The 26154-nt window shown below is 34.2% G+C and overlaps 3 protein-coding genes across 7 annotated transcripts; 1 reads left to right on the plus strand and 2 right to left on the minus strand.

Moving 5' to 3' along the window:
- Positions 1-961: 961 nt before the first annotated feature.
- Wkd (TBC1 domain family member whacked) lies at positions 962-4800 on the plus strand. Of its 4 annotated transcripts, XR_011447525.1 has the most exons (6): positions 962-1136; positions 2005-2173; positions 2241-2808; positions 3129-3398; positions 3568-3830; positions 4499-4800. XR_011447525.1 is itself a non-coding variant. In XM_070303796.1 (5 exons), the coding sequence occupies exons 2-5, from the start codon at positions 2022-2024 to the stop codon at positions 3670-3672; spliced, it is 1095 nt and encodes a 364-aa protein (XP_070159897.1). In that variant the 5' UTR covers positions 962-1136; positions 2005-2021; the 3' UTR covers positions 3673-4132. The 4 variants fall into 4 exon arrangements, 3 of the variants coding, with proteins under 3 accessions (XP_070159897.1, XP_070159899.1, XP_070159898.1); XM_070303796.1 differs by lacking the exon at positions 4499-4800 and having other exon boundaries at positions 3568-4132; XM_070303798.1 differs by lacking the exon at positions 4499-4800 and having other exon boundaries at positions 1136-1223; positions 3568-4133.
- On the minus strand, positions 4194-6170 carry LOC138937842 (uncharacterized). The gene is made up of 3 exons (XM_070304490.1): positions 5817-6170; positions 5271-5552; positions 4194-4755 (listed from the first exon to the last, which is right to left on the minus strand). Exons 1-3 carry the CDS (start codon positions 6168-6170, stop codon positions 4495-4497), a joined length of 897 nt encoding a protein of 298 aa, XP_070160591.1. The 3' UTR covers positions 4194-4494.
- On the minus strand, positions 5472-26081 carry Ptp69d (Protein tyrosine phosphatase 69D). Of its 2 annotated transcripts, XR_011447524.1 has the most exons (12): positions 25004-26081; positions 22487-22798; positions 21751-22338; positions 21268-21561; positions 20930-21189; positions 20052-20853; positions 19721-19967; positions 18390-19401; positions 17719-18006; positions 16769-17197; positions 15940-16614; positions 5472-5552 (listed from the first exon to the last, which is right to left on the minus strand). XR_011447524.1 is itself a non-coding variant. In XM_070303791.1 (11 exons), exons 1-11 carry the CDS (start codon positions 25107-25109, stop codon positions 16534-16536), a joined length of 4419 nt encoding a protein of 1472 aa, XP_070159892.1. In that variant the 5' UTR covers positions 25110-26081; the 3' UTR covers positions 14933-16533. The 2 variants fall into 2 exon arrangements, 1 of the variants encoding a protein (XP_070159892.1); XM_070303791.1 differs by lacking the exon at positions 5472-5552 and having other exon boundaries at positions 14933-16614.
- Between the last annotated feature and the right edge of the window lie 73 nt (positions 26082-26154).

The raw sequence follows: 26154 nt of genomic DNA on the forward strand, positions 1-26154 counted from the left end.
AGAGAGCACACACTTTTACATAAACGCATAACCACAAGCATAAGGAAATTGATTGGTCCATTTTCTTATGCATAACGAAATTGACCAATCAATTTCCTTATGCTTATGATTATGCGGTTATGCCAAAGTGTGTGCTCCCCGCTTAAAGCCTATTGCACAATACAAAAGTACAGGTAATAGAAACAGGAAATAGAAATTATCCACCAATAGGAACAGGGAATAATATCTATTCTCTGCTGTACTTTTGTATTGTGCAATAGGTCTAAAGCCCGTATCAGACTACGCATTGAAGATTAAGATTCGAGATTTAAGATTGAAATTTAACCAATTAGGACAAAGAAATTTTAGTCCCTTTTATTTTGATTAAATTCCAATCTTTAATCTTCAATCTTCAATTTTCAATGCGTAGTCCTGATACGGGCTTAATGGATCGTTCATCGCTCATCGCGTCCAGTGTGCGAGGGCCATACGTTTTGAGTATAACACGGTGCCCAAAGCCTCGAATCTATTTTTTTCATCTGTTCTTGCTGTACAATTTTATTTACGTTATCCCGTAAATAAATTCTGTCAGCAGACTGATTATTAAATTCGAGTAGAAATTGTAGCTGTCAAACATAAGTTTTTGTATCTTTAGCAAACCTGCAGATTTGACAATTATATTGAGGATATAAACTATCGGGAAAAATCTCTGTCAAATCGACTTATATTATATAGAATTTTATTTTCTATTTATCTCTATTTTTTATTTCGTTTTATTTCTTTTTTTTTCATTTCCCTGCTTTTCTCATAATCGATACGAGATATACGATCAGAGATATTGTCTATGGTTAAACGATAACTTCGATTTTTGGACAATTGAGGGTAGCGCTCAATAGGAAATATTTGGAAGTCTGCTTGCGCAGTCGGTATGGTCGATATCATCTAATCTATATAACCGCATGATCATCTATATATACGCACTTTTCGCGGCTGACGCAACGTGTAGTGGCACATATCCAGGGCGTAACATGTGTACGTGTATACAACTGTATACATAGTGAGATAGTATAACACAGTGAGAATCTGTGAGAATTAAATGAATCGTGCGTGAATGCGCTCGTGACATCTTGAAATGTCAAATTCGGCGAAGATTCACGGCAAGTATCAGTTATCCCTGCGAGATATAAAGGATACGCCTACTCGCGCATATTTCGCAGTTGCATTCGCCCACTCGTGTCGCAAATGTAAATATTTACAGAGTGAAAGTATATAGCGTTCCATTATCTAGTACATATATACTGTGCCCAGATCAGGACGACGAAAAAAAAAGAAAGAAAGAAAAAGAAATATCGTATCGGTTTGACCACCTCCTCCCTCCCCATAACATAGTGATGCGACGCGAACAATATCCGCAATTAGTTGCCACATAAAACTGTACTTTGCCGTGCTTCCTGCATATTTATGATGACAGGAAATAGGGCTTGATTCTCTCTACGTGGACATTTAACTACTACGTAAACTGTCAATTGCGAAGTAGGCGTAAATAGATACGCTATAGTGTGTGGCGTGCGATGAAACAACATAAGATATATATCCATTCGTTGAATCAATGTTTATTTCGAGTATACGAATATGATATAAATGTTGAGATAATTTGCTAACGGAATTATTTAACATGTTACTTGTCCTGTGTGTGTGTGTTTTCTGACATGTTACGTATTTACATATTACATATAGTATTACACACACATATTTAGGATAATATATTTTATGTGTCTCTCTGTGTCTGAAACATTATACAGAATTTCTATTTTATGCTAGTTTGTAACGCAAGCTGCGATTTTTTTCATTAAAAATTAATATTTAACAATAAAATATATTGCGAATTTAAAATAAATGCAATTATATGATAATTACATAGTAATATTATGTCATTCTATGCAATTGACACTATGTGCTCATTTGGTTTCATAGCTTCTGAATTTACTAATAAATATATTTATATTAACAAACAATATTATTCAGAAGAGTAGAAAGATGCTATGGCTGCCACGGCTACATCACGTAATGATGAGGAGGAGTTGAATGGGGAAACTGAATCAGAGGCCAGTAGTATATACCAATGTGGCTCGGTAATCTCCACCGTACCTGATCGTCACGGATTCCTAGGTGGTTCGCAATACAGTCCTGAAAGGTGATTGCGATTAATCCTATAATTTGGCAAGAAAACTATTTCGGTAAAATAACTATTGATCGCATAGGAAGCAATCCATACCACCTGATGTGATACTGCGAAGAGAAAGAAAATGGATACAGATGCTGAATAATTGGAGCCTTTTCATGACGACCAATTATCGCAAAGTCCGCGAGAGATGTCGAAAAGGTATACCGCCTTCCGTGAGATTGCGCGCCTGGTTGAATCTTTGCGGCGGTCAGCTTCTAATGAACGAGAATCCAAATTTGTATGAAGAACTGATCAAACGGCCCGGCGATCCTAAATATATAGAGGATATAAAAAAAGATCTTCATCGCCAATTTCCGCATCATGAGATGTTCGTCGAGAATGCTCCTGGGCAGCAAGAACTGTTTCAGGTTCTCAAAGCGTACTCCATTCTGAACAGTAAAGTGGGTTACTGCCAAGCTCAAGCGCCTATTGCTGCGTTCCTGCTGATGCACATGCCAGCGGTACAAGCGTTTTGGTGCCTCGTCGCGATATGCGACAAGTATCTCGTTGGATATTACAGTCAGGGCATGGAAACATTACTGCGCGATGGAGATATTCTGTTTGCTCTGCTGAAGAGAGTCTCTCCTGTTGCATATAAGCATCTAGTTAGTACATTTAAGTTATTGTAAAATTTCTTAATACAATTGTGTATATATATATACTTATTTAAAAAAATAATTGTTTATTTATATTTTGAGAATATCAAAAATGAATATTCCAACTATATATGTTAAAAGAGAATTCTACTGTAACTATTAAAATAATACTTTTGCGTTTCTTGAGAAAAAGTGTGTATGTATATATATTAAAAGAATATCAGAGTAATGTCTAAAATAAATAATTCAATTTTATTATTGTTACAGATTGATGATATAATCACATACATATACATACACAGATAAGTAATTAAATATTATCATTTCAGAAGAAACAAAAAATGGAACCAATTCTGTATATGACGGAATGGTTCTTATGCGTTTACACACGTACGTTGCCGTGGGAAAGTATTTTGCGCATATGGGACATGTTCCTTTGCGAAGGCGTAAAAGTGATTTTCAAAGTAGGCCTGGTATTGTTGAAGGGTAGTCTGGGCCGTACATCCTTCGTTAAACGTTGCCCGACGACATATGAAACTCTCCAAGTTCTAAGAAACCCGCCCCAACATATCATGGAAGAAGAAGCTTTAATTTATCAAGTAAATATTAATTTTTTCAATAATATATGTACGTTAAAATTACGTAAAAATTTAAATATATATGCAATTGCAAAAATCTTTACAAGGAATACTTGGATCATATTTGTGTGTATGTGATAGAAGAGATTATATACAAAAAATTTTGTTACATAATCATAATTTAATGTAGATTCAGAGGTTGAACTTGAGCGAGGAGGACTTTGAATATGAGCATCAGAGGCAAATATTGAAAAGAAAGGCAGCAGAGAAAGAAACTGCCAATCGAACTGACTGACAATTAAGTAGTTAGACCATAAAATATGGGATGAAATATATATTTAATATATAATGTCCCAATATGTGCCTTCCCTTCCACTCTTCTAGTACTGTACAGATTCTATAATTTGTATCTCTTCCTGTCGCGAAGCGAAGAGATATAGTGAAAACTGATAGGTACGTATATTTGCAAAATAGAAAGAGATTTTCATATACTTCGTCCATGCATACATACATATGTCCACATTCCCTGAACAGTCAGAATGCACTATTTATCTTTATTTCTTTTATTATTATTGTACTACAAAAGAGAGCACAACATTTGTAGACTCGCATAATACTATTTAATATTTTCATTATCGACATATGTTTAATTACTGATGATCTTCGGTGGTCAATATACTATACCGATATTTATATATATGTACAAAAATTTATTTCATTTTTAAATAAACGTTATAGTATATGATAATGTTATATACAATACTATATAAATAAATATTATCTTTTGTTAATGTCAATCTTATATTAATTCTTATCAGTTAAATATATAATATTAATTAATTCTAAATTTTCTTCTCTATATATGTCTTTATATAAATACATATATATTTAAATTCCTGACAAAATACGGACTATAATTTTTGTCTCACTAATACGTTTAATATACTATTTCACATTAATATATACATTAAATATTCCTTTCCTCACACGCGTAATTTTTCTTTTACGATCGGTTCAAATATTCGTGCGAACTTTAACTAATATATTTGCTGATATTTTCAACATTTTTGATATCAAAATGTAATAATTTTTATTTTACACCATATCACACGTATTCTCAGCTAGCTGTGCTGAAATTCTTCCAACGATTACGTCTGTCTATGGCATTCATCACGAAAGTTGTTAGACGCAAAAAATCGTCATTGTCCGCTACTCGTGCATTAAAAAGATCCAAGTGCGGCAATTTCGGTAGAAATAGTACACCCATCATGAACAGAACAGCCATGCTGATAAACGTGCCAATCGCTAAAAAGAGCGGATTCATAAGTTGTTTCTGAGTGTTCTCCGTGGTTTCTGTGGCCGTGTACATTGGAACGAGCTGAAAAGAAAAACGTAAACTACATGTATTCATTCTGGTTTTTGTACGAAAAAAATTGGTATATAATAACAGATACAAAATATGGAATAACTGTGAATATAGTTTTCTTAATAAACGTTGGAGATTTACACGTATAATTAATGAAATTCGAATATAAAGATACAATACACGGAGAACATCAAAAATTTGCATCTATGCTTTTTTCACAATCTATATTTTTAATATATAATATAATACGAGTATGTATAAAAATTTAATTATAATGTAATATAAATTTTTTTATCTTTTATATAATTCTTTTTGTTACTGAAAATATTACTGCATATCGACATTTCATTTGCATGAATAATGATTTCTAGCAATTTCTCGTGCTGGCGATTCTCGATGTTTTGCATAATATCACCGACATAAAACATGAATATACTGTACGCTCGCATAAATGTCTGGTTGTATACCAGATGGTCGAAAAAACCCCGACTTTCGCTTAATGGCGTAGATTCGGGATTCTCCCTTACCGCAGTCTGCTGATGATCTCCCTGCAACTCGGACGCGAAGCTCTTGAGCGGAAAGAAGTAATAGTTGTACAACGGGTATTTAACCGGTAACTGCAGGTGACCGACCTGCGCGTTGCCGTTGCCGCCCGCGGCATTCAATGCCTGCGTCAAAGCTGCGACGCTGATTGCTGACCCTTTTTCCAAGGCCTGTTTATACAACGCGGCCAGTTTTGCTCGTGTGAGCACCAGCGGCTCCGGCTGTTTTACCTTAGGATAACTGGCCGCGGCAGAGGGATCGCGTATCTGAAAAATTTGCGGACATCAGTGCCTTGACAAATTAAGAACGAACGATTGTAGAGAGAGAGAGAGAGAGAGAGAGAAATTGATATATATATTAGCATTCTGAAGAATTAAAAATATAAATAGAAGAGAAATAGATAGAAAAGATAGTAAAAAAATATCAAAAATTAAGAACATAAACTAAGAAAATTTCTATACATTTTTTTAAATTTTATTTTGTAATCAGTGGTACTTTTTTATTTTTATTAATTAGATTCATTCAAGTACCGCGTAATATTGTATTATATTGTTTGCGGCAGACTGCGCTTGTTCGGCAAATGCATTATTCGCGATCGGTTTTTCCTGATGCTTGATGTCCTGATGAGCATTATTAGTGCTGAGCTTGCGATGTGCATTGTCCTGGCTGTAACCGTCCTGATAGCCGGCATATTGATAATGATTCATCGATAATCGATCATGCATCGTAATGCTATTAGACGGTACATTTAGTTCCTGAAGCTCGATCATTGCTTTTTGAAGATACTCTCCACTCGTTTCGGCGCCACACAATCGAGTGACAATGATCAATGATATTAATGCGGCGAACCACCAAGACGACTTTGATCTCCGCGATGAATTCATATTGAATCGCTCTTATGGGCTTTTAGCATTTACCGAGCGAAAGGATTTAACGGTTCCTTAATTAATGTCTTTCTCTCATTGTTCGTGTAATCATTTCTCGGTGAAACATTCAGAATGTATCTAATATATACCTCTATTTATTAATAGTAATTATCAAGAATATTTTAGTTAATGAAATTTTTATATTATTTCATATTTTTCTTAATTTTTTATAAATTATATTTTACAAATAACATTAAATGTTATAGCGTGCATATTGTATTGGAACATTACTATGAATAATCGAGTACTCGAAAATTTTATGAAAATAATTAAAGTTGATTATTATATCAACGTTTCTTCTCTATCATAATGAAGTCTTTACAGAAATATCTTACGTATTTAAAATTTAATTTAAAAAATTTTCCAAAATTGATAATGCAGCCCGAAACACATTTTCATATCCGAATATCACTTTATGTTTCATAATACACATATATATTTTATAGAATTGTTAGAAAAAAAAATTGTTTTTCATTATTTTCGTCACAAATATTTTCGATTATACGTAATTTTCTATAAACGGTAGAAAAAATTAGAAGAATTACAACAACATATCCTTGATGTATTATTGGAATCAATTTACAATTCATTCACAAGATAAGAATTCATTTATACTAAGATAAAAGATCACGACACACGTGGTCTGGTATGCGTGTTTATAGCTGTCTGCGATAATCAAAGGGTTAAATAAATCAACCTATGTCGCAAACATAGCTTGAAATTACACATGCGATATCCGGGCTTCTTTCGCGGTAGACATATGATCGCATTGGATCGAAGACGCGAAAAACTCGTATGCTCGAGGTGGATTGCCGAGCTCGTTCGCGAAGGTACTGTGAATGAACTGAATTAACTTCCTTCACCGGTACGTATTTCCCCCATACATACATTCGGCGAATCCTTGTAAAAAAACGGATCATGAAGATGGATGTTCAACGAATACTAATCATAACAATTTGGTCTTACAAATCTCTATTAGACATTCTCCATAAATCTATCAATTAAAAGAAACCTCTTATGATAATTTTATTCTTGAAAGCTTTTAATCTCTTTTTTTTTTGTATTTATAACTTTTTATAAATTATAATATTTATGAAAAGTCAATATTATTTTATTATATATTTTAATTATTTTATGTATATTAAAATTAGACTTACACACATAGTAAATTTTTGTGTTTCTCTCACAAAAAATTTTTAATTATATAATTATTAATTATATAATAAATTTCTATTAATTTCTTTTAAAAAATTCATTGTTTTTTAAATTAAATCTTGAGGGATTCCTGCAAAGTGTAACAATGCTAGTCTTTGTTCAAGATGATTTACTTGTATATGTATTTATAATATTGTATTCCGTTTTTGTCAGACTAGTATTTTATTCGATTTGATGTATACGGGAGTAATATAACGGATGTACCCGAAACCCTCGGGACCTAAATCGTATGATCCGTGACGGTTCGCATGGACGGTCATCGCTTGACGCAGAATATGTAACTGCAAGTAAATTTTTGATAATATTTATATTATTTATCGGCGTTTGATCATCAATTCAGCATAATTATATCCTTCGTATGTGCCCCTAATCACATTTTGTCAATCACGAGTACAGCCTCGTACACTATTCATCATCTCTCGTAAAGAATCATTCTTCGACGATTATTACAGAGCAAATTAATTTCATGGAATTTAAAAGAAAGTTATCTATCACGAAAAACTTGATTTTCAAGCTTGACTTACAAAATAAAAGAAATAAATATTTTTATTCTTATTGTTAGAGAGAATAAAATCGATCTCCGAGAAGTAATTTAATTATAATTTTCTTCATATTATAAATTTCTTTATCAAAATATGTTGATGTTATATACTTCTTCGAAATTTAATTTAAAAAATATTTAATGTTGTACATTAAACGAATATACATATATTAATTATTCTAATGTTGTGGGAAACAAATTAAATTTTAATATTAAATATAAGTTAAAAACATTGAAACTAATTCATTAAAGTCTCATTAAAATTCTAATACATCTGGGGTGCCAAAATAGTTTACATTTTCAATTTGCTGTAGTAGAAATTACTTGTAGATTCTAAATATTTGATTAATTCCCCACAATGGTATGAAAACGCGCAGTGAATGTGGTTAATTAAGATCAAAGAGGAAATGAAAAAGTTTATAATTCTCGAGGCATCTCGCCAATCTTGTTCCAACGCGAGCAGACAGGATGAATTTACTTTTGAAATTTCAAATGTATGTCAATAACCCGATTTGCCCTGCGAATCTTCATCGACCGTGTCACATTGAAATTTTTACTCGCACTTCGCCGTTACCGAATTAAAGAAAATTACGGCAATATTCGTGTAGCTTCGTTTATCATGAAAAATGAAAGATTCGCATCGGGAAGCGCCAGACAATAACGAAACATCACATGCGGAATCGCGGTTCGTTGATCGATACAAGCCGTTAAGTGACAGACACTATTGATTATCTATGATTATTATTGTTGTAAAGGATCTTCCGTCTCCATGAACTAGAAATCGTGATACACTCAACGAACACGATATATCCGTTTCCTATGTAAATCTTTCCTAATTAATTATATCGGTGCTACTGTAGAAAATAAGTAAAACAAGGATTAACGAAAATTTTTATTCCTGTGAAATCAAAATATTCTTAATCTTGGAAATTAGGAATTGATTTTAGTCTTTAATTATTTGTATTTCTTTAGTGCTAAATAAATCTTGATTTTTCCGTGTGTTCAGATATTATTAAAGAAATATTATAATTAATATTATATAATATCTTTATATATACACACAGTATTTCTTTGATTATAATTTTGGACAAATTAATTTAATAACGATAATATTACTGACACAAATAACTCAATTCGCCATTTTACCTGATTATTATTAAAATTATATGCATTAGAATATTTGTGAGTTTCTTATGTAATTTTTCGGATAAAATTCCTGGAAATATCGTGCGGATAACTGCGATCCGCCTAAATAAAGAGTACTTGTACATACAGCATTTTATCGCAGTCAGTGAACCGTTGCTTAATTATTACTAACGATACATATGACCGTTATAGGGTCATTTGTCTCTGCTCGAATAGAATATTATACTTTGTAAGCGCGGTACATTTCTCACTAAAAAAATATAATTTACAAATTTTATAAATAAAAGGTTTCTATGTAAAAAGATATGCATTAAAAGACATCAAAAATTAAAAGAAACAATCTTCAATTTTTTACTAGTTTATACAGTACACGTGTTTTTCTTAAATATGTGTAAAATCGCTATTTGTAAAAGATAATATTATGCAATTATATAGTTGTAAAACTTTTATCATATTTCATCTATAACTTTAAAATTTTTCTTTTGTGATTCAATATGAATTACTTTCATATAGTTAAAATTAAATAATATTAAACAAGATGGTCTTTTTTGCGGACTTTTTAAGATGACATCTTGCCAGATGCTCCTTGGATATTGGTATGTATATAAACAAAAACAAATGTAATTGGAAAAAAGCGAGAGATAGTGTACTGTTCATTATTGTGTCATGTATTTTTCTTTTCACATCGAGTGCACTGTTATCGATATCGCTTTACAATTTTTCATACAAAGGGATAATTCGATGATGAGCACCGTCGCAGATTCGATATACACTCTTATAAGTTTTACTCTTCGAGAGAGCGAATCTCGACAACGAAAACCTTGCAATTGTGCGTATCCGGGCGCCTGTTCTTTCGATCTTAATCTTGAATGCGCGTTAATTACTCGATCGCTTTATCAGTACACTTAATATCTCACAGATATATATATAGATCTTTCAACGTGATTCACTTCGCTTTTCCTCCTTTGTGTGTGAATATCATACAAAATCTAAGACTATATATGCAAATGTCTCTTATAATTATATCTCGTTATTATATACGAACTATAATTGTTAATGTATAATACGCGGCGGTATTTCTTGTGTGCTATCTTAACCATTAAGTTAATTTACAAAATTCGGGTCTATCAATATATAGTTGACGAACACGGAGACGACGGTGACTTAGATGCCTCGTAAAAAATTACGAGCTCAAATCTCAAATAAATTTCGCATTTCATTTTTATATTTATATAAAAAAAGATAGAGAAAAAGATGTAATTATAATCACGCGCTCTTCTTAACATCGGTGCAACTTAAATCTAATTAGGATATGAATTGTATTGCAACTTGATGTGCATCGCAGTTCTCAGAAACGTCGATTGATATCTTTCGACGTCGTTCTTAGTATATTGAATGGTTTTCTTTTTTTCACATTTAACCACCGTCTCCTTTGATCGTTACAGATCTCTTAAATACATAACATACATCACGCATACGTCCTTACAGGGCACGCTCCTCTGTCATTCGCACAACACGTTCCAGCCGATTACGTGATGATGCACACACATGCGCACTTCTAATATATACCTTGAGAGTTATCACTTATAAGAGAATATCTCAAACTTTAATAAAAATGAATGAAATATTAATTATTTAATCTATGAGTTTTTTATTTATAATTTTCTTCAAGAAACGTTAAAAATCAAATTGATTCAAGCTATTTTTTGAAAATAACTTAGATTGCGATAAACATTGTTACAATTAAATCTGTTTTCAGATGGAATAAATAGTTCAGGAATAAATAATTAATAAGATGAGAAACAAATAATTAATCATGATAAATTTAGTATAGTTATTTTTTATATAATTATAAAATATTTTGTGATTCGAGATATTCTTATGTTAGTTAAAATGTGATAGAAGTAGAAAGGCGAGGAGCATCATTCTACGTTATTCACATCCTTATAATTTTATCTGCAAAGAAATAAAGTTATTCCGCGCATACATAAATATAGATTTGTGTTATATAAATAGTTAAAGTCTTGTTTTTTTTTTCATTGCTGTATTTGTTCCCATAAGAAAAATTTTGAAATTAATAAGTAATTTTTAATTTTAAAGATGTATAGTAAATACATCGCTTATGTGACAATAGATTCAGGATAACTATAGAGACAAATAATTAATTAGTGTCTCGTGGTCCAGCTTATGATCTTCCTCATAAATTACGTTGGCGACTTGCCGAGAGCGAGAATAAGTAAAGAACGAGCAAGATAATTTATTAAAAAATTCCAAAGTGGTGAACTTCCTCCATTTAAATATAATAATTCGTGAATAAGTTATACAATAAAAACTAAAATTTGTGTATGTATATATATATATTTTTATTTTGTAGAAAGTGATCTTTTAATACATTAATGATATTTTTGCAATTTTAAGGGACATTTTCGTCATATAAAAGATAAAAATCTCTCGTCGCATAAGCGATATTTTTATTCTATAACATTCCGTTAGAGTTTATCTTTGAGATTTATTTTACTAATTAGGCCATGTGTGTGCATATCTCAATTAACATATGCATTTTGATAGGAATTTTTAATTGCAACAAATTCAAATAAAACAAATTGTGCGAATATTGTTAGAATGATGCAAAAGTCATACATTTCTCTTCCTTTTTCTCTCGCATTCATAGGCCTCAGATTATTAACATAACTCTTTCACATATGCAATATTAGTGGGAATTTTACAGTATCAAGTTTATTAATTATCAGTTTGTAAATAGCTGAGCATATTATCCTCATATCGAACCTCATCGCACACAATTGTGAATAATTCTACTCTTCCTGGCCACATCGGGATCCGATGAATCATGTAAGTGAACGAACTGTCGCTTTTCCTTTAGATGACCAATTTTGTTCCGTTCGTCTTTTGAATGTAAAAATCGTAAATGTAAAAATAGAGTTACATTTGCAGCAACAGCCGATACGTGGGATTATCGGACCCCTCAGTAAGACTGTACGTGGTGACCAGGAAAAGTCGACGTCATTCATTCGATTTATTAAAAGGAATTGTTGCTATTGTAATTAATAGCGACGCGATTAATATGTATTTCAATGAGTAATTGAATCTTACTTCTTACGAGTATTTTCCATTTATTTTTTGCAAATAAAAGTATGTTAATTCGATGGGACATAGGTTCCGTTATACTATAGGCAATAAAAGAATATTATTCTCATTATGCTACAATACAATCGACAAACATCATTTACGAGTCTCGGATCATGTCATTCTACTTGGAATTGCGTCGCGAATTCTAGAAGAAATATAATTTTCAATATACAAAGTAAACGTTATGAAATTATTGCTCATTAATTATTTCTTTTTCAATTATAATATTCTTTACTCAAGAATAAAATTCTTGATAAGAATTATACAAAATTTACATGTAAAATTATGATTTGTTAAATTGAATAAAACGCATAATTACAAAAAATAGATGAAATATAGAACATAATTAATTGACAAAAGCTCATTAGACAAATTATTTTTCATATCTTGGAATTCAAAGATTAGATAAAAATTTGTTTATTATGACATATTTTAGAGTTTTTATTATGTGGCGAGGGAGATTATTATATATTAATTAATTTCGCTAGACAGTAAAATAATTAAAACAGAAAAAAAATAAAAAAAGGAGAAAAAAAATGTTTAATTAATCTTTGAGATTTAAAGAGAAAGAAAGAGAGATCAGCTTCGCAACTTTACAGATTAATCTACCGATCACTCTTGATTCGTTTATTTTTCTGTTGTGCGAATCGAGGCTAAAAACAAATACGAATCTCCTTTGCACTTTGCGTCGTTTACCATTTACAATACTTATATCATTCATCAGTACAAATTTTAATCTACGCTTAATTAATACTTTTTTTGCCGATCACTAGTTAAGTAGTAGTATGTCGGCTGGATCTCGTATCTTATCGAAAGATCTCTGGCGGAATGGTCTCTCTCGTTTATCTCTAGATCAAGATTAAAACGGCTACACGAGAATCATTAGTGATCAATATATAAAAGAGATACACTTCAGAATCGAACCGAACGAAATTCTCGTGCAAAAACGATGTAAATCAAACAGATTGAAGAAACTATTATATATATTACTAGTACAGAGTTCTGGTTAGAATTGTCTTCTCCTACGATCGCGTCTTGTCAATCAGGTAATTCGGAAATTGACCCGCGTGAGGATTAACTGTGAAATTACTCTTGATCGCAGATCTTTCCGTCCGCGTGACGTATATTGCAACGCTATATAAAAACAAATGTGGCGCAATAAAATAAAATGCTACATAGAAAGTACGTCTCTGTAGTAGTAATCGCAACGATAGTTATTCGGCTATTAATCTATCGCAATAATTTTATTTCAGCTATTGATTTCGATCATATCAATGCTTTAATATTATTCGCTGCTGTAGATAATAGGAAGCTATGTACATTAATGAGTCATGTAAATAAATGTGAAATAAGTTTATCAAAAAAGCTTCGTTTAAAGATATTATAATTTACAAAATGTAATATAATATGTATATTATTATTATTAATAATTATTCATATATAATCGTATCAAAGCACATTTCGTTAGTAAAAAAGATAATCACATTCTACGAAAACATATGTGTATAAGAAAAGAAGACTATATAGAGCACTATTTATAATTATAATAAATATTTGCCTCACTTTTATTCACATAGCTCGTTTTGCAGGCGTGGTTTGTCGCTGTTATTCGTGAGCTTAACTGAAGAAGTATAGAATAATTACATTTCGGTTATAAACTAAAAATAAGACGAAACGTTGCATGATCTTGCTGAGAACGTACATATAACAACGGGTATATCGAAGAGAAGGGGGCGCACGAAACAAATATTATCACACCATTCATCGATACAAATAGCAACAGCGATAGGCGATAGTAACAATGTATATATATATATATATTTATAAATACAGGCAGCGAATATTCTAACTCTTTAGAGGCTCTCTATCAACTACAACATAACCGAAGCGAGTTCTTTATGCGGGGTAACGACTAAAAATTAATATATATCTATTTGTCGTGTAAAATAAGGCGGGACATATCTAGCGCATTTAACATTAAAATGAGTTCTCCAAAGTGAGATACGAAATAATATCAAAGTCAGATTTGTAAATTCTTTTTTTTCGAAATTTTAGAGTTTTATATAAAAAAAGTATATAAATTCTTTTAAATAAAGGATAAAATCTTCTTTAACAAAATGGTTTAAAATAAAATAATTAAAAAAATAAAAGTATATATATAAATATATGTATATAAAACTTGTTTGCACTTTAATTTTAGTTGAATGCCAATTTCGTTTTTCCTTCCTTGTAAGATTTTAGGAGAAAATATTATAATTCATAATTGTTTAATTTAATTATTATTTTTTAATATTTTTTTATTTTTAACTTGTTTAAAAAACGAATAACTTTTTAAATTATTACTTAACTATTTTACATAATAATTTTACTTCTCATACAATTGAAATGTGATTTCAATTTCGTGTCTCTTACCGGAGAGCGTCTAAAATGGAATGAGAGTGAAGGAAAGAAAAACCTGTGAAGAAGGAAAGAAAAAGGAAATAATCGGACGACGCGATGCGAATCGTAATTAACATGATTGTCTTCTGCTTTTTGCAAAAGGTTATGGCTTAGCAACGCACGTGCTGGAGTTTATACTTGACTAGAACTGAATGAACGTGCGAAGGAATTAAACGCATAATTCTATCCTTCTCTGCTTTTAATCTGAAATTTAATTCCCCCCCCCCCCCCTCCCCACAGAAATATCGACATCGCCAATTTTTTTCCCGCCGTTGTTTCTTCTCGCAGGACCGAGCGATTCGCGAACATCGCGCTAATTATTGAATATATATAATATATCGTTTTTCTTATTCTAAATCAAATTTTCAAATATCATGTATGTTGAATCACGTTTGTATCTCGTTTTCGAAATATATCTTATAAAATAGTTTACAATTTGTATTTTGCATTTAGGATAAAACTACGATATATTTTGCCCAGCCCGTTTAGCTTTCAATTTGTGTCACGAACATAGCCCTTTCTGAGAAAAAATAGACTTATGTAATTATATGAGATCATAATGGCAATATATATGATCTTATATCCATTTTTTCTCAGATTGTGTCTCGTCACACGCGAAAAAAGTATATCACATATATCTATATATGTAATAAACTTTTCCCTAAGAAATAAAAAATAAAAAGAAAAAAAAAGAACATTTTTGTCATTCACTCTCGCCCCTTTATAGTCAGAATATTACGATTCACAGCGAAATCTCAATGTTGTGCAAACGAGATACGTGCCTTAAAGATGTCGTATTTCAAACTGAATAAGACTATCAGTCTTTCCTTTTAGAAGATAAATTAGCACACGCGTGATATGCGTAATATATCGTAATAATAATAATGCATATATCGTTGAAGAACATATAAATCTACACAACACGCGCGTAATTTCATGAATATTACTCATTATGACAGGAAACATTTCTTCTCGAAGTTTTTGCGATAAACGAAGGTAATTGCATTTTACTTAGCTTCGTTTCGCTTTGAAGAAAAATGTTTTGTAACAGACGCTAAAATAACATTTCGCGTTAATGAAAATCTCGAAGAAGTTTTAGCCGGTTCTCGAATTGCGCGATTAATCGCGACATCGAGGTTTCTCGTCGTTTTATTTTAGTTGTGATTCGCGAGAGTAAAACGGTTCAGAGCTCTAGTTGCATCATATATCTATCAGAAGAATATATATGCATAAACATACCTATATTCGTCCATTTTTGTGTCAATCCCTCGCTGTACAATCATCATGACAATTCCGATGAGAATGTCGGGTCACGATTTTAAAACTTTGACGCACTGTAGATACATTACGCTCTGATTGAATTATTAAACTATTGATAAAAATAAGCTTCTATAACGATTTCATGATGTCGTCACGCACTGCACTTTGCGATTTTCACCAACGTCATCGAAAATCCACGTACGATAAGACGGACGATAAAACGGTTTCCAGTTAAACTCCGGTTAATACTTTTCCAATTTCTCTCTTCTGAAGTTAACTTATGATTAGCATATGTAAAATCTGCTAATGCATTATGTACAAGTAGTCTTTAGATTCGCATGTGAATCTGCGTTGTGCGTCGCAATTAGCCTGATTTAATGGCGATGATAATGGTGATAATAATGTCAATGATTCTTCATCGAGTACTTGTTCATCTTTGGTTGGGGCAGTACGTTTGTTCGAACGTTCGTGGATTCTCGGACACTCGTCACAAAACATGTCCTCACGCACATGTCCGCTCAAAACAGAATATTTAGAATAATCTAATCTTGCTTATGTTTATGTATCCAAATATTATGACACAGATTCGTCGTCAGCCAAATTGTGAAGATCCGAATAATTCACGATGGCGCGATGAAGAAACTCGTATTGTGCCTGTAACATGTACAATAATAAACGTTATGAAAAACAGAATTATAATATGTAATATTTAATTATAATCATTCTCAAATCTGTAATCTGATGATGACATCATCAAAATAAATAGCAATTCTTTACTGGGAGGAAAAATCATTATCGAGTTACTTACGAAGGTGTTGATCATGCCGTGTCGCTGAGAGCGCAATTTCTTTGTCGTCGTGAAGATATCCACGCGCTTCTCGGTGCGCAACTGCTGGACTAATATACTGAGCGCAACGAACATGGAACTCCGATCTGATCCGTAGCTGCAGTGCACTACCAATGAACCGTTTGTCTCGGTGTCACTCGTTAACGTCTGATCCACCAACTCGATAAGACCGCGCGTTACTTCAGGTACTTCGCCCTCCACCGTCGGCCAGCCGTGGTACTGATACTGCTTCACGACTCCGTTTTCGTCAGTCTTAGTATTCACAATGTTAAATTCGCGACGCGTGTAGTACGGACAACTTTCGCTGTGTATGTAACGGACTTTTATGTGATCGTAATTAATCTCATCGTCTGGCCAGTAGCGTGGACATTTTCGTGGGCCTTCATTTAACTGAAAAAGATATTAGTCCTCCTACATGTATTTTATATTCACTTAGATAATATGATCTTACAATCTTCAATTTCAAATCTAATTCTTTTTCTAGGAAAATATATATTTATGGCTAGATTCTATATTATATATTAGATCGGGGACTCTGATGTTTTTCTCACCCGATTATGTAAAATTTTATATCTTTTATATCATTATAGTAATAATATTCCAGAAATCTTAATTTTAACGAGAAATTAATCGCTTACTGAAGAATCGTACTGCATCAATTATTTAGATACTCTATCTCAAAGCAGCGCATGACAAAATATTTTATTACAAACAGAAATTTTATAGAGAAAAGTATATCGTGCATTAATTTCTTAAAAACTTTTTCTATATATGAAACTGCGTACTAAATATATTATATTAACGCAATATTCATATATTTATATAACTTTTTGCAAAGATTAGGTGAATCTAAGAATGCAACTTTTTGTTAAATACAACCAAAAAAAATAAAGCATATAATATAAACTTACGTCAGATAACATGACTACTGTAGAAATGCATTGTTCCGAGATCATCCGCCAGAAATCCGTTATAGTGGTTTCTAATGGATCCTGTGTAATGACAAACGACTCGGAATTATCATAACCTTCAATGAATGATGCGTTAATGTACGTCGAATGTTCCCTGCCTGGGACTGGGGTGAGAATCACGCGATTTCTATCATATGGTATCACCAATTCGCTTCTGTTCTTCGATCTATTCTCCTCTCCGCCGCCAACGGAGAAAGACTTACGATCTTCCAATACGGAACTGATTTTCTGCAAACAATAATTGCATATATTATGTAATGTGAAAAAACTTTTTCAATGAAATCAAGCGACGCAGCGCCAAGTATATAAAAAAAAACGTTTTGGCTTGTTTGTATTAAGAGAATTCAAAACTAAAGCGGCACACATTGAATTATTCTATATGTCGGTTTCTATATTTTATATATATAGAATGTCAAAAAAATTGTTAACAACTGCAAAATATCTCAAATAAAATTTCAATTAATATATAACTATAACATATATAATATCCAAATAAATATTATATAAATTGTTAAAATAATATATTTTATAATTTTTTAATATATTTAAACGTGCGTTTTTAAAGCCTTTATTTAAAGTCTTCAAATTTCGTGACTTGTATAGTAACTTACATCGTATTCCTCTTCCATTCTACATTTCTCCTTGCCATTGTCTCGTTGCCTAAGTTTAGCGACTGTAGCCTTAAGCTGCGAAGCCGGGATTTCCGTATCACCGTACTGCGCCATTTCCATAAGCGCACGATAGATAAAAATGTACTGCTTAAGGGATTGCACGAGAAAATTACGCTGGTGCCGCAGATCGCACACAGTGTTGAAAATGGACACTTGGCTTTCCTCAGCCAGCTGTTGCAACAGAGAATCCAATGCCACGAGTGTGCCAGTCCGGCCCACACCGGCACTGCAATGTACCAATATCGGTCCTTTCTCAAGCGAATATGCCTCGTTGACGCGTTTAATAAAACGTAGAATCGCGTGCGGATGTTCGGGCGCAACGAAGTCCTTCCACACGAGGAAATGATACTGCACGATCGCGCGGGCATCGCGCTCGCCTAGTCGTGTCATCTTTAGCTCACGCACCACATAATCTGAGTAGGCACGCTCTTTGACATGCTCTACCGTGATGTCGCCAAAGTTCTTAGTTTCACGCTTGTCTGGCCAATACTTTGCGCATTTTGTCTTCGAGTACTCCTCAAGATTTGTTAGCATGAGTATCAGCTCGAGATGCTGCTCCCAGATCATACGCCAGTAGTCGCATACCGTGTTCTCCATCGGGCCTTGGGCGCAGATAAATTTCTTCCGCTCTTTATAACCCAGCACAAAGTTGGCGTTGATGTAATCAGAGCCGCAGATACCGTCCATCTGCGCCAGACGCACCCTTGTTTGATCGTAACACTTGATGTCTGGATAACGATTCTTGTAGAGATTCTCTTGTGCCTCGGATGCGCGCGTTGTTCTATCCGTAAATCGGTCGGGTAATAGTTCGAATTCGTGTTGGAAACCGTAATCTGAGTCTCGATGGCGTTCCAAATATGCCTGTAACAACTCATTCTTGGGTATTGGCGGCATGTCCGGCGGACTCGCTGCCACAAGCTGATGTCTGCTTCTCAGGCTTCTACAGAGATGTCTATAGGAAAAAGGCATTCATTAAATGAATATTGCTATATTTTCTTGGAAAGCATTTGACAATATTAATAATTGTTAAGAGATGTGTATAACTTTATAATAACTTATATTGTTATATATAGTATTATATATCTTTCTATATTTTATTTACACAAGAAACATCTACTATAAAAGTACAATCTATTACATTATTAAAATAATCTATGTAATATAAAATATTTTATTAAAATTTACAGGATGCATTGTACAATTTTTGTTTATTTATTAAAAGGTAAAAACTTCTAATTGAAAAAAGATTTTGCTTTTTTATTAGCACTCACCTAAAACTATTGCGCAGCGTTATAACCTCCTCCCTTTCTTGCGAACGTTTTGTAAATCTATATAGTATGCAAAGTGCGATAAACAGAATTAGAAGGGTCAAGATGAGAGCAATGAAGAGTTGTATTATCATTTCTCTGATAGTAGTCGCCTCCGCGGCTGTTATGCTAAGGGGATCCACTCCACCGTAGAGAGGATTAAAATAACTGCTGTAAGCTGATAGAAATTGATCCCTCTGATTATCGTACACTGTAAAAATATCATCAAATGCATTATTAAACTCGTAACGATTTTATGATAAGTATTCTGCGCGAATCTATCGACGATACGCACCGATAACTTCGATAAAACCTGTATAATTCGATGTTTCGTCAAGAAAACCATCGAAAGGCAATAACATGTTGGATTCCCCGCTGGATCCGTCCACAGACGCCTTTTGTACGGGCAACTCCTCTCTTTTTCGTCTTTCCGCTTTTTCGGTTGCATTAATAACCACCGGTATTGCCGTAGTTACGTTTATTTTTGCAGTGCTGATAGTAGTCGTCGTCGACACGGTAGATGAGCTGTCAATCATGCTGCTGCTACTACTACTGCTCGCAGTTGTCGTTGGCGACAACGTAGTTGTTGTAGTGATGGTGATAGTGCTGTTCATGTTGGTCGAGGCGGTAGTCGACGGAATCTCCGGGACAAAGTGTAGCAACGGTGGCGCCGGTTTGGGTCGCAAACCGACGCACTTGTCGCACATCGTGCCGCCGATGGATGATTCACCGTCGCCAAGAAAAATTTCGCTCAACAACTGATCGCTTTCGAATGTCTCGACGATATAAGCACCACCGGTCGGCGAACTGTGCACATACTGATAAGAATACACCGGGATCTCTTCGGATGGCGGCAGATCACGAACCGTTTTCTGCGGCGGCAGTTTCACCATGTAGATGCGATAGCAGCAGATAGGGCCATTCCGCTCAGAAATACGCGGTAAATAGAGCTTGAACAACTGTCGACCCTGACTTTCGATTTTTCGCCAGCTGCGCAAGTTCATGCTGTCGCGATCTGGAACTGTGACCGGCGTCGTACAATTTCCTACAGCGTCCTTGCCAGGAGTGCGAGACCTAGTCACTCCGTGTACCCGAACCTTCAATCGTTTATTATAAAAAAACTTGTATATTTTATTTTAAAATTTCAAGTTAAAATCAGATTAGACTATATACCGTATAATTTGTATTGGGAGGTATTTGATTGTATCGCGTGCTGTTTCTCTTGTAGACGCTCCAACTGGGTGGTTCAAAACTATGAATGTCTAGACGTCCTATATCATTTTTGAATTTTGCCACGCCGTTTAATTGTATATTGTAACGCTGTATAATGCCGTTCGGCTTCTCCGGAGGTTTCCACGTAATAGACATAAAACTGGAGCTGCTTATATTGTCATAGCGGCAAATAACGACGAGGTTTTTCGGAGGACTGGCCACTAAAGAAGAGCAAAGAACACATTTAAACGATTTTGCAGCGCTTAGCTTAAAATATATTTTTATTTATGCCAATTTACCTCCATCCAGTGTAGTGCCATTTACTTCAATGCTCCAATTGCCGCATTGCTTCGTGTACTCGTTGCAGGCAGCTATCTTGAATTTATACGTGGTCGCCGGGTCGAGATTCACGAACGCGTACACAGTAAACGGTTGAGCAGGATACATCGCTTCTCTTTTCTGCTCGGAGTGAGTAGCCATCAAATTATAATAATGCACGTGTTCCTTCAAATCTGACGGCGGTAAAGTCCAGCCTATCGTGATCGAATTCTCTGTCACGCCGTTCACAGACACTTTTGGCACAAACACTGGGTCTGTAATATATTTTTGATGCCATATTAGATAAAATATTATCAAATTATATTTTAAATGTATATGTTCGAAAGAGAGCTATTACCAAATTAAATTTATAAATTCATTAAATTAATTAAATTAAGCTTCAATATAAATACTGAATAATAGATTGAGAGAAATGGAATTCGCGTTGTTCTTTATTAAAGTACCTTTCTCAAGCGTAGTAATCCATCGCGGATCCAATTGCATATACGATGTGCCCACCGCATTCGTAGCACTGATACCGAATTGGTATGCTGTGCCGCTCTCGAATCCCTTGAGAACATAACTCGAATTACCGCCGCCGATCTGCTCAGCGTAGTATTGCCGTTGATCTGTACCGTTCTTCATATGCTGAATAAAATATTTCTTGATCGGTTCGTTACCATCATTGACGGTCCAATTTAAAAATATATTCCCAGCGCCGACCGCTTTCATGAAATCTATGCTGACCTTAGGCACATCGATGACGAACAAATGTGCCATGGCACTCACTATTCCATTGTAATCGTTCGCCTGACATACGTACGTGCCATTGTCTTTACGCGCCAGACTCTTGAACTCCAGGATTAAGATGGCATAAGTTTCATTTATCCACGTGACGGCAGTGATATCCTTCAAATGCTCGCTGCTTTCTGAATCATTCCCTTTTAACCAAATAAATTGAGATAATGGATAACCGTGTATATGACACGTCAAGTTGGCTGTTTCCATCACTTTCGCTCTCACATTCCCGCCGGATGTTATTTTGCCGGGTTCTGGAAGAAACAATATATTTTAACGGAGACCGTAACGACGATTATTTTATTGTGTAACAATAACAGTACACGCCCAAAATTCGAAAAAATACATGTATCTTAAACGAGAAAAAGATCAGATATTTAAATTAACAGATTCATTATATACCTATCACTCTGATATGAATGTTTTTCTCGAGCGATTCACCGTCGGCGGTCTGCGCGGAACATTTGTAGTCGCCCGTGTCGTTTCTGCTGGCCTTCTTTATATCGAATCGTCCAGAGTACTCGAGATCCTTGATAGTGGTGAGATTCCTGTCGCCGGTGCTCCACCAGACTTGACCAGGCACGTTGAGCTTGCATACTAGCGATGGTGTGCTACCTGCTTCTATGCCCTCGATATTCTGCGATGATTGGATATCTAGCGACGCTGTCCGCTTTTCGGTTTTCGATTCTGCCGCTGTTTCTAGTTTATTTATATCTAGTAGAAAAATACATCGTTTCTCATAAATATAAAATCAATAGATTTATAATAAAATACACGATACAATCTTTATCGATTTTTCAATTTGTACGATATAAAAATTTTCGGAAATTCTTATTTTTTTATAAAATAATTTTATTAGAAGCGACGCGGAAAACATGCACATAATTGAGTAAATCAATTATAATTTCAGCCTAATTATTGTAAAATGAACACGATCGTCTTTTGTGTCGAATAGTATTAACTAGAATTAATAAACCGGAATTAGGTTCTTCGCCGAAGCGTGAGGCGAGTTCTCTGTCTGTTTATGAGTTATTTGACTCATTGAACGGAACAATGATATAGTCATACTTTCCTCGTTTCAAAAACGAGATAGTAATAATGAAATAGAAGGTTCACTACTTATAGAGCTTTCTAATAATTACAGAAGATTTCTAAAACTGTACATTTAAATATTCAACAATTTAATCTTTTATTCAACATTTCTTTTCATCTTGCTTTAAAAAGATATTTTTTCTTTTTGAAATATTTTGTATTCTACGAACTTTTTATATAGTTTTTCTAATATAAAGACTATAATTCGGATTTGTAACAATTTACGATAAATTTCTTATTTGGCTTTACAATCGCTTTTATTTATTCTCATGTTAAACTTCTAATTATTTTTATCTTTTAAGATGTAATTGACAAAATTAAATTTTTTTATCATCTTGTATAACGCAAAATCTAATAAAATTATTATATGTATTATATTACTATATGTAGAATTATTTTTTTCTAAAATCTTACACATAATAATAATTAATAAAAATATGAGATAAAGTCATTAAGTATGCCACAAATTATTACTGATCGTTGGATTGTATCAACAACCATACTGCCTCAATCAAAAACTATTTATCCTATTTACAGCTATCTCACATCGATTTGTAATTTAATTATTTTCCTTCGTATATATATAAATCTTTTTTTACTTTCTTTCAATAACCATTTGTGACATACTTAATGACTCTCTCTCATATTATAACATATATCAAATGTAATGGATCCGAGCAGTCCAACGAACCGAGATAGATAAATGTCAATGCGGCATGCTGCTTTGTAGCACTCGCATTTCGGAAAACAGTGACAACGGCCAACGCGGGAGCAGCGGAAGCAACCGGCGAAAGAATTTCGCGATGACTTTTCTGGACAACCACCTGACATATCGTTGACGTGGAAAACCACGCGTATCATTGGGTGGATCGATTATAATTTCGGTCAACCTAATTGTAAACTTTACGCGAAAAGCAAGTTACGATTGAATCGGACGCTAAATAACGATGAATATGCTCGGTTTCGATGCCGAGATAAATATTAATGTTAGTTGGAATTAATGAATCGGTACGTTGGTAAAATTATATACTATTGTATATTAATAATAGTTTTTAATTTGTAATAGTAATTTGTAATAGTAAAATCTACGTTTGTGTACTATGTTTTCAGAATTATTAAAAACGGTTCTTAAAAAGCGACGTGAATAGAAAAATGACGTAAATAGATTTAAAGTATTTTCAAAATATTGATAAAGTTGTGTTCTTCGTCAATCGTAAATGTAACTTTTAAACGACTACATACAAACAAAAGAAAAATTACTACGATTCTAAAATTATTTTAAGTCAAGATATCATCGTATATTGGCAATTATTATCTTAAAATTGAATGATATTTTTTTCAAACTATATTTCTTTTATGACTGACTACAGATAAAATTATTATTATTACAAACAATTACAAATGTACTATCATTTTTACATTTTTTACATTTTTCAAAAACTTATTAATTTATTAAAAATAGAGTATCAAATTCACATATCGGATACCAGCGTTTCGATAATCAATCCGTTATCGAAATTTAATTCTAAACATCACCCTTTCATACACGCATAACATATTTCCTTCCCTTTCTCTTTCCCACATCCGATTATGAGACAAAATACATAAAAGAAAATTCGAACGTAGACATGAATGAGGGTATAATCCACTCGAATTTTCGGTACAACAACCAACGCGAAAAGAAACATGCAAACGACAATTTCGAAAACTCCATCTCTAAGACGCGTCTGACGGAATGAACCGTATTCTGGCTGATGATTCGCTTCTTATCGCTTTCCTCCGCCCTTTTCTTATTCAGAAAAGACATACACCGTCTGACCGACTCACCGGATTCATCGAGGCCGGCCGCGCCGAGCACGAGGAGACAGAAGAGCAGCGGCGCCAGCGACCGCGCGCCCGACGTAACACCGCTGCGGTTGTTCCGGGATAACATGGCGGTCGTGATAGCCGGTTGGACGGGTATGCGCGAGTATCGGCTAGTCTTCGAATTCGCCTTTCCCAAGTGTTGAGTAACGGCCACCCTCTTCTTTCGTTGACCCTACCCTTCCTATGCCCGATCGTCGTCCTCGTCCCTGTACGGCGATCCTCTCCCTTCTCGGGAGAGCACCGTTTCCTCGATACCGCCCTCTCAAAAACCCATGATGCACGGGTCTCGAGATGCGTCGTCGCGGGTGTGCGTTGTCGGTGATCGCGGGCGGCTCACTCGATCATTACTCGCGCACGAAGACCCGCCGTATCCCGTGTACGCGTTCCTGCGCAATTTATCACCGCGCCGCGTATACGCGCGACGACGGGGCACTTTGACGGAATACTGGCGGATCGGACGAGCTCTCGCACGGCGGATTACCTCCTCACCTCTTAACGGTCAGTAATGGTGCGTCAAGGAAACTGTGTTAGAAACTGAATCACATCACGCGCAAGCCAACGCGCCGACGATGAACGAGGAAGCGTGGGGGAGCGAAACCGGCGTAGATCTTTCTCTCTCTCTCTCTCTTTCTCGCGACCACTGTGCGCAATGACAGCACCCTCTCGCAAACATGACGCGAGACCGCTCGCTAATTTGAATTTAGCATCGGTAGATATAAATTGTATTCGCTAATAAAATTCTTTTCTCAATCTCCTAAACTCGTTAGGTTAGGATGGAAAACATAGACTGCTCCTACCTAACTTGTTTTTCGTAAACGGAAAACTTGGGTAAAAAGAATAGAGCTATTTAACATCGTTCGCAATTGTCTTCTAATGGGCGATACATTGACACTTGTTACACTGCCGTTGATTACTCGAAAAATACTGTTACTTTCTCCGCTTGCATATTTCTTCATTTGCGAATTAATGCAACACAACCGCGCTTCTCGCACCACAACCCACTGTTCACTATACTCGCGATACACGAATGAATCACGCGAAACACACGCTATCGCTTGTTGCATCGCGCGACATGTTCGATATGTGTGACGCGACACGCTATGTTTCAATCT

Source organism: Polyergus mexicanus, unplaced genomic scaffold (genome assembly GCF_030449975.1).
Source record: "Polyergus mexicanus isolate NDT 795.1 unplaced genomic scaffold, iyPolMexi1.0 SCAF_11, whole genome shotgun sequence".
Classification (NCBI taxonomy): Eukaryota; Metazoa; Arthropoda; class Insecta; order Hymenoptera; family Formicidae; genus Polyergus; species Polyergus mexicanus.

Bases quoted from the DNA above. Each gene is read 5' to 3' on its own strand.
- Ptp69d (XM_070303791.1), bottom strand. From the start codon at position 25,109: ATGTTATCCCGGAACAACCGCAGCGGTGTTACGTCGGGCGCGCGGTCG. The intron at 20,854-20,929 runs GTATATAGTCTA...AAACGATTGAAG, and splicing joins CTCCCAATACAAATTATACG to GTTCGGGTACACGGAGTGAC. The intron at 19,968-20,051 runs GTGCGTATCGTC...ATATTTTTACAG, and splicing joins AGGTTTTATCGAAGTTATCG to TGTACGATAATCAGAGGGAT.
- LOC138937842 (XM_070304490.1), bottom strand. From the start codon at position 6,170: ATGAATTCATCGCGGAGATCAAAGTCGTCTTGGTGGTTCGCCGCATTA. The intron at 5,553-5,816 runs GTACTTGAATGA...CAAATTTTTCAG, and splicing joins ATATAATACAATATTACGCG to ATACGCGATCCCTCTGCCGC. The intron at 4,756-5,270 runs GTAAGGGAGAAT...TTTTCTTTTCAG, and splicing joins GAGATCATCAGCAGACTGCG to CTCGTTCCAATGTACACGGC.
- Wkd (XM_070303796.1), top strand. From the start codon at position 2,022: ATGGCTGCCACGGCTACATCACGTAATGATGAGGAGGAGTTGAATGGG. The intron at 2,809-3,128 runs GTTAGTACATTT...TTATCATTTCAG, and splicing joins CTGTTGCATATAAGCATCTA to AAGAAACAAAAAATGGAACC. The intron at 3,399-3,567 runs GTAAATATTAAT...AATTTAATGTAG, and splicing joins AAGAAGCTTTAATTTATCAA to ATTCAGAGGTTGAACTTGAG.